The sequence below is a fragment of the Cebus imitator genome, unplaced genomic scaffold (assembly GCF_001604975.1).
Source record: "Cebus imitator isolate Cc_AM_T3 unplaced genomic scaffold, Cebus_imitator-1.0 Scaffold231, whole genome shotgun sequence".
Classification (NCBI taxonomy): Eukaryota; Metazoa; Chordata; class Mammalia; order Primates; family Cebidae; genus Cebus; species Cebus imitator.
The window spans coordinates 393,401-402,406 of record NW_016107546.1 but is presented as its reverse complement, the minus strand read 5'-3'; the positions used below and the strand labels follow the sequence as shown (position 1 = coordinate 402,406).

The following is a 9,006-nucleotide window of genomic DNA, read 5'->3' as shown; positions in this document are numbered from 1 at the left end:
CCTCCGCCTCCTGGGTTCAGGCAATTCTCCTGCCTCAGCCTCCTGAGTAGCCGGGATTACAGGCACGCACCACCATGCCCAGCTAATGTTTTGTATTTTTAGTAGAGACGGGGTTTCACTATGTTGACCAGGATGGTCTCAATCTCTTGACCTCGTGATCCACCCGCCTCGGCCTCCCAAAGTGCTGGGATTACAGGCTTGAGCCACTGTGCCCGGCCCAAGAGGGGCATATTTTTCTAATATATCTTGTAAAAACAATATATCTATGATTGTATTTAGTGATTTCTAAGATTGAGAAAGTTAATAACCACAATTTTAATAAAATATTTTCAAATGAAAGGGCTTAAAAAAATGTACAGTCTGGAGAGCATAAGAGTCTGAATATGGACAAGGAATATTAAAATACAATTTCTACTATTTAACAAGGCAATTTAGGTTTAAAGTTAAAGGTTTTTTTTCTAAGTTCTTGATGGATTCCGTTTTAGTAAAACCATACATATTTATTGTTTCTTTGTCCATGATGCAGTATTAAGAACATAGGTTCTTTCACTGGAAAAAATGATAACCTAATGGTTTACCTGATGTCAGACCTGAAAGATAATAGTACATTGTACTACTGTGATTTTTATTCAACTATATTAATATCTGCATGATTCAGTTAAGTTTAAAGTTTTAACTGTCATATAGTTTATGTCAAATTAGATGCTTGCTAGAGATTATCATTTGATTTTTATAGATGAGATAAATTATATTTATTCATCTTTATATGGTATCTGTGTTCCACATAAATATGAAAAGTTTTTCATAGCACGCTTTTACCATTCTTCTAATTTTATATAAAATTTTACATCAGTATTACCTGGGCTATTTGGGCTATGAAGTATCTTAGAAGAGGTAACTTCTAAGTTTGCAGGATGGCAATTCTGAGATGATTCATTCTGGGTGAATGATGGAACAAATACTCTTTCTGGAGGTTTATGATAGCTTCCTACTATACTATGCATTAATTTAGAATCCATTATCTGTAGAAAACAAAGGAATTATATAGTTTAGTATCATTCTTTCCTATTTTAAGGGTGAAAGCATTGTACAAAAATTCAGGTGAAACTTTAACAACATAATCATATACTATGGAGCTGTACCTTTATGAACTTAATAAGAAATTCAACTCTAATAAGCTTGGCAATAAAAAAATATGATTTCTTGTGTAAGTAATATAGATAATTCTGCTTGATTTTCAATAATCATATGCCCTGGAATGAGCATGACATGAGTGATGTGAATTTACTGGATTCTCAAGTTACTCATAAATCCCATATCCCGATCATAGTCTGAGCACTTCTCCACAAGCAGTGTGACTCTAGGACTTGAAGAGAAAGTATGTGTTCTAAAAGACAACAGAGCTTTTAAACACAAACCAAAAATATAAACTGATTCTCTAATACTGATTGTTGAATTCTAATGTATGGCTTCCTAAGGGATTTTCAAGAGTAATTTTGGATACGTGAAATATTGGAATCTAACCCTTGAATAAGACACATCTCTGCTTAATGCATTAGCATTTTAATAACCTAGATTAGAAAGTTTCCAAATTTTAAGAATCTAGAATAGTTTTGTTAGTCTGGTTCTTTTGTTGTTGTTATTGTTTTTGTTTTGGTAAGAGAGCCCTTTTAACCACTTTAGCAGTTAAGTTTTGGTCTAAATTTTCCAAATCATTTTATTTTCCTTTCTGCAATTTAAATATTTTAGAAATGTATTCTATTCTTTAATAGATTCTAGTCAATGTTAATTAAACTAATTCATAATCATATAAGGTGATAACTATTCACACAAAAAAATAACTCACTGGCAGGATTTTAAGCTAAAAAGCTTGTTTCAAAATACAAATTCAAGAATTACACTATAGCATTAGCCTATTTTGATTTTTGAGATTTGTACATTTTCCATTTCAATACCTCCCCAGTTCACAAGACAAAGGCAGTCACTTCCCATGATTGTATTTTCTGAAAGGGCAGAAGACACAGTTCACTTCCTAGAATTTTCTTTTTTTTTTTTTTTTGAGACGGAGTTTCGCTCTTGTTACCCAGGCTGGAGTGCAATGGCGCGATCTCGGCTCACCGCAACCTCTGCCTCCTGGGTTCAGGCAATTCTCCTGCCTCAGCCTCCTGAGCAGCTGGGACTACAGGCACGCGCCACCATGCCCAGCTAATTTTTTGTATTTTTAGTAGAGACGGGGTTTCACCATGTTGACCAGGATGGTCTCGATCTCTTGACCTCGTGATCCACCCGCCTCGGCCTCCCAAAGTGCTGGGATTACAGGCTTGAGCCACCGCGCCCGGCCTAGAATTTTCAACTTTAGCCATTGCCATGATTGGCTATCTCCTAGAACATTCTGATTGTTCTAAATTAGAGGCTATAAAGCCTAAAGTTTACTAAGATACTCGATGCTTTTTGTTCTTGCAAGGCAACATATTTTGCTATTCTTATTAGTACCAGCTATCTCAGATGCTGCCTGTTCCCCATGGGATATCGCATCTATTTAAGTTGCTGTTCCTTAAAAAAACAAAAGATCAACATTAGTCACAGCTGGCTCACTATAAAGTAGAGGCAAGGCCCCAACTTACTAAGTTCTGCATATGGTTGTACATCTTCAGAGAGAGGTAAGTGGTTAAAGCTATCCCAAGAACACTGGAGCAACTATCTTACTCAGTTTTCAGCTCCGGGTGGGTTTCTCCAATAATAGAAAGAATGAAATTTTGCTATTAGTCACTACATACTGAAGTCCCTGGGAGGTCTCTGCTTCCTCTGACCCAAATATAATATTATTTCACAAACTGGATTTTGTACCAATTAAAAAACTAGGCCAAATTTGAGGTTTTTAATGTATATCAAATAACGACTACTTAGAAGATTGCCAGTAAGTTAAAAATCAGACTACAGTTTATTCAAATTAATATAGACACATATTAAAGTGGGCACAAGCAGAATGACCCACTGATAGAATAAAAATACGGTGAAGAAAAAGAAAGAAAACTGTAAAGAAATGAGAGGGCAAGTTATGCTGTGACACAGAGCTCAGAGATTCTCATTGTAATGGGATCTCAGCTTAACCCTTATAACCTGGTCCTGTGTTGTAAACATAAGCCTACTAGAAGCTTATTTACATAAAGCCTACTACAAGCTTATTTACATAAAGCACTGAAGCATCCTGGGAGAAAAACTCACTCTGAAGGAAGATTAAGTAACTACAAAAGGCTTTATCCAAAATCAAAGCCTTATTTGGCTGAGGAGAGGAGTGATTCTCAGTAGTTTATGGTGGTGGTCATTCTAATTTATCTCTGACCTAGTGCCATAGACTCATATGTGGGTCCTAAAAAGAGAGAGTTTAAATAAAAACTGAGAAATGTTTCACCAATATCTCCATAAAATATCAAGGCACTAGCTTCCCTGCTTTGTGTAAGATGTTTATGCCAATGGAGGAGGAGTCAGATTGCTAATATAGTTTTGGCCCCTTTCTGGTGCATTGGTTAGTAGCAGTCAGCATGCGTGCGCGAGAGCAAGAGTAGGAAAGCAAGAGAGCAAGAGAAACAGAGAGGGAGCACAGATGGAAGGGACATATTCATAGGCACATATGGGAAATATTTCTAGAGACAAGTTTCTGAAAATACAGAGAAGTACCTAAACCACAATCTCTAGGATTCTGGTGTTTGTGGTATGAGACTTAGCTAGCCACTGGTAACTGAAAAGGCCTCAGGAATTCTTATAAAACATTTTATAGGTGTCTGAAAGTAGGGGCAAAAGGCTATAAAGTGTGAACCTCATTTGTATCAAGCCTGGGAAATTCAGGTTATACCTGGAACCATTCTTTTTTCTTAAAGTTTTTACTTTATTTCTTCTAAAATCAAACAAAAAAATGGGATACATGTGTAGAGCATGCAGGTTTGTTACAAAGGTATATGTGTGCCATAGTGGTTTGCTGCACCCATTGACCCATCCTCTAAGTTCCCTTGCCTCACTCCCCATCCCCCAACAGGTCCTGGTGTGTGTTGTTCACCTGTGTACCATGTATTCTCAATGTTCAACTCCCGCTTATGAGTGAAAACGTGGTATTTGGTTTTCTGTTTCTGTATTAGTTTGTTGAGGATGATGGCTTCCAGCTTCATCCATGTCCCTACAAGGGATATTATCGCATTTCTTTTTATGGCTGCATAGTATTCCCTGGTGTATATGTACCACAGTTTCTTTATCTAGTCTATTGTCCATGAGCATTTGAGTTGGTTTACCTGGAACCATTTTTGACAGCTTGTGAACAACCAGGGAAATTACTGATTGTCTTTATGGTCTATAAAATTAAGATACCCTAATTGGCTGTAACTAAGGACCTGATGCATAAAAAAACTATCCCCCACTCTGCCAAAATAATGCTCTAGACACTTTGCTGCAAAACATTTCAATGTATTATGGAGAAAAACACTTATTGTATAATACTACTAGAGAGACAGCATTAGGGGCTAGTCAGAGATACTATAGAAGATTTTTGGAATAAAGGAATCTCTATTTGCTATTACTGCTAATTCTTCCAAGTTTGGATTTTCCTTAGAGAAACTGAGGAAAGATCAACAACTCAGTTTCTTTTATCTGTTTTTTTCTTTATGTATGCATCTACACTAACCTTAACGCCAAATACAGTAAAGGCTGGGCTAACTCTTATTTTTTAATGTATAGTACTTTAAGAGGTAATTTATTTCCATAGTACTTTAAGGTATATAGTACTCTATAGTGCTTTTTTCCTATAGTACTTACAACTGAGTAAGCTAATCTGTGGTGGAGGAACTTACGTTGTAGATATCCTATAATAATTACATAATGTGTTATTTATAATGTACAATAACCAAAATGTTAAGATGTGACAATAAAAATTAACTGGTCAATGGAAAGTAGTAAATATATGAATGTAACATAAATACTTCAGTGGGATTCAACTATTCATTTGTTGATCATCCAATAAATGATGTTTAAAAAATTGGGTAAAAAATCCAGTTACGCCTTTTATCTCACTCCATGCATCAATACAAATGTCAGATAACTACAGAGTCAAATAAAAAAAAAAACTCAAAAAATTATTTTAAGAAATCAGTGAACAATTAACCTTAGAGTAGGTAAGACGTTCTATGTTTAAAAGTAACAGAAAAATAAAGGAAAAGATATAAACGCTCTGTTAATACAACATATAAGGCTGGGCACAGTAGCTCACACCTGTAATCCTAGCATCCTGGGAGGCCAAGGCGGGCGGATCACAAGGTCAAGAGTTTGAGACCAGCCTGGCCAGCATGGTGAAACTCCGCCTCTACTAAAAATAAAAAAATTAGCTGGACACGTTGGCACACACTTGTAGTCCCAGCTACTTGGGAGGCTGAGGCAGGAAAATCGCTTGAACCCAGGAGACGGAGATTGTAGTAAGCCAAGATTGTGCCACTGCACTCCAGCCTGGGCAACAGAGTGAGACTCTGGCTAAAATAATAATAATAATACAACATATAAAAATTGTAAACAAAATTGAATGGCAAAAGACAAACAGAAATAAATAAGTGCGATGAAGAACAAAGGGTTAATGTTAATTTGGAAAGAGCTTTTGGAAGTCAAAAGAAAAATACTAACACCATAATAGGAAAATGACAAATAATTATAAACCATCAATTCACAGAATAATGTGGCCAGTAAACAATAAATTTGGCTGGGAGCAGTGGTTCATGCCTGTAATCCCAGCACTTTGGGAGGCTGAAGTGGGTGGATCACTTGAGGTCAGGATTTTGAGACCAGCCTGGCCAACATGGTGAAACCCCATCTCTCCTAAAAAAGACAAAAATTAGCCGAGCATAGTGGCAAGTGCTTATAATCCCAGCTACTCAGGAGGGTAAGGCATGAGAATCACTTGAACCCAGAGGTGAAGCTTGCAGTGAGCCGAGATTGTACCACTGCACTCCAGACTGGGTGACAGAGTGAGACTCAAACTCAATAAATAAATAAATCTTAGTAATAATCAATGAAAAGCAGTTATATCCAGATTCAAAAGTAAAGCCCTTTGTAGCTGGACCTCAATTCAAATCTTGGATCTGTCACTTAATATCTTTTTGACTTTCAGAAAAACTTTTTTCAGAAAAGATTAAATGAGAATTTCTAGGCTGGGCACAGTGGCTCACACCTGTAATCCCAGCACTTTGGGAGGCTGAGGCAGGCAAATCATTTGAGGTCAGGAGTTCAAGACCAGCCTGGCCAACATGGTGATACCTCACCTCTACTAAACATGCAAAAATTAGCCAGGCGGGCTGGATGTGGTGGCTCACATCTGTAATCCCAAGCACTTTGGGAGGCTGAGGTGGGTGGATCACTTGAGGTCACAAGTTCGAGACAAGCCTGGTCAACATGGTGAAAGCCCTTCTCTACTAAAAATACAAAAAAATTAGCCGAGTGTGGTGGCAGGTGCCTGCAGTCCCAGCTACTTGGGAGGTTTGAGAAACTGAGGCAGGAGAATCACTTCAACCCAGGAGGCAGAGGTTGCAGTGAGCGGAAATCACACCACTGCACTCTAGCCTGGGAGACAGAGCGAGACTCCATCCCAAAAAAATAAATAAATAAAATTGTAATCACAGGAGGCGAAGGTTGCAGTGAGCCGAGATTGTGCTGCTGCATTCTAGCCTGGGCAATAGAGTGAGACTCTGTCTCAAAAAAAAATTAAATAAATGGAAAATTCCAGAAATGGTCCATAAGTTTTAAATTGTGTGTCATTTTGAGTACCAGAATTATGAAATCTCACACTGTCCAGCTCCATCCTGCCGAGGATGTGAATCATCTCTTTGTCCAGCATTTTCACATTGTAGACGCTACCTGCCTGTTAGGAGGTTAGTGGTCACCTTGGTTATCAGATCAACTGTCATAGTATCATACTGCTTGCATTCAAGTAACCCTTATTCTACTTAACACTGGCACCAAAGCACAAAAGTAGTGATGCTGGCAATTTAGATATGCCAGAGAGAAGCCATAAAGTGTTTTCTTTAAGTGAAAAAGTGAAAGTTCATGACTTCACAGGAAAAGAAAAAAATAATCACATGCTGAGGTTGCTAAGATCTACAATAAGAACGAATCTGATATTCATGAAACTATGAAGAAGGAAAAAAAGTTATTCATAGTATATATAGCATTTGGTACTATCTGTGATTTCAGGTAACTAAGGGTCTTAGAACACACACCCATGGACAAGGGGGGACTATTATATGTACTTTCTGTAGGCAAATATGTACTTGATAAAAGGTAGCCATATTTATCTTAAAAGAAAGCAAAGCAATACAATTTTTAACATTTCAAACAAGGGTTCAAGCGATTCTCCTGCCTCAGCCTCTGGAGTAGTTGGGATTACAGATGCCCACCATCATGCCTGACTAATTTTTTGTATTTTTGTACAGACAGAGTTTCACTGTGTTGGCCAGGCTGGTCTCAAACTCGTGACCTCAGCTGATCCACCCACCTCAGCCTCCCAAAGTGCTGGGATTATACGCATGAGCCACTGTGACCGGCCTCTAATCAGTTTCCTAGGGCTCCACTCTTACATCTAAGTTATCTAACCAAGGTTTACCAGACATTAGGAAAGACGGAGACCAAAGCAAACAAACAATAAGAGGTTTAGGAGGACCACGAAAACTGGAAATATACCTTTAGTGAAGATAGAATGTATAATCATTGAGGACGATGATAGTTAAGTGAATTTGTTTGGAGTACAGTGAATAATGGCTGGCAGTAAAAAATAGGCAAAAATGTTTAAGAGCCATGCCACAGAAGATTTTATATATCACTTGAAGGAGTTTGTAATTTATTTGATTAGGCCATAGGGAAGTAATTAAGGACATAAAAGGGAATAACATGACCAGGCTTGCATTTTGACAAGTTCATTCAGATAGGGTGAACTGACAAAAGGAGGAAGAAATTATACGCAGATGGACAAATTAAGAGATTTACCAAAGTAATTCAAACAAGGAAAATATAGGTCTAAGATAGGACCGGAGTAGATGAGATAAATATGAAATGCTTAGAAGAGATAATCAAAAGGACTTAGGAATCTGCTACAAATGTGAAATAGGAGAGAGGAAAGACTCAGAAATACTCCTCACATTTTTGGTTGGGCAAACACATAGTGGTGAACTAATGGAAATATGGGATAATATAAAAGGAGCTACAATATTAGGGAAATAATGAATTTTGATTTAGACGTGTTGAATGTGAGGTGCTTAGAGACACAGAACTGCCCAGCAAGCATACTGAAATATGAATCTAGAGGTTAGGTGAGCAATCAGGCTGAATCTGGAGATACAGATTTGGTTATCAATTAGATCACTCAAGGACACCATAAAGAACAGCAATTTTCAGTGTGTGCATGTGTGCATGACAAAAGAGGTAGCTGAGACTTATTGCCTTTGTCCATTAGGTAACTATTGTGGGTCCTCCTCAGATCTGTTGAGACAAAATTTTAAAAAGTTAAGAATCACAGATTTGGGTAACAAATGAAAAAAAAATTTCTCAAAGGAGATTATAAAAAAGGAATGATAAGAGAAGTGGGGAAAAAGCAGGAGGAAGAACAAAGGAGTAAAAGTGAGAACAAGTATTTACTATTTATGTCCAATATGCTATGCCTCCCTGAAATATAAAGAACATAGGACATGGCTTCTGCTACCTGAGTTTGTAATTACACTGTTGTAAAAAGACTGACACAAGACAATGAGATGGAGAAAAAAGAAAAGGGAAGGGGGCAAGTCAATAGTATATCAAGTAAAATTGGTTTGCTTATTTCATAACTACTAACAAGTTTTTACTGAGCAGACTCCAAACTCATTAAATAGTCTGAATATAAGAAATACATTATTACATGATTAAAACAACCAGTTTTTTGTTTGTCTGTTTGTTTGTTTTGAGACAGAGTCTCACTCTGTCACCAGGCTGGAGTGCCATGGCATGATC

At 37.3% G+C, this 9,006-nt stretch overlaps 1 protein-coding gene across 6 annotated transcripts in view; it reads right to left on the bottom strand.

Moving 5' to 3' along the window:
• CEP57L1 (centrosomal protein 57 like 1) overlaps positions 1 to 9,006 on the bottom strand; it is a 46,648-nt gene that overhangs the window by 16,435 nt on the left and 21,207 nt on the right. For 5 of the 6 annotated variants that reach the window (XM_017497388.2, XM_017497390.2, XM_037727430.1 and 2 more), the window contains exon 2: positions 860 to 1,022. The exons of the other annotated variant lie outside the window; for it this stretch is intronic. In XM_017497388.2, the coding sequence (XP_017352877.1) occupies positions 860 to 1,019 (160 nt within the window). In that variant the 5' untranslated portion in view covers positions 1,020 to 1,022. The remainder of the gene's footprint in view (positions 1 to 859; positions 1,023 to 9,006) is intronic. 6 annotated transcript variants of the gene reach the window in all.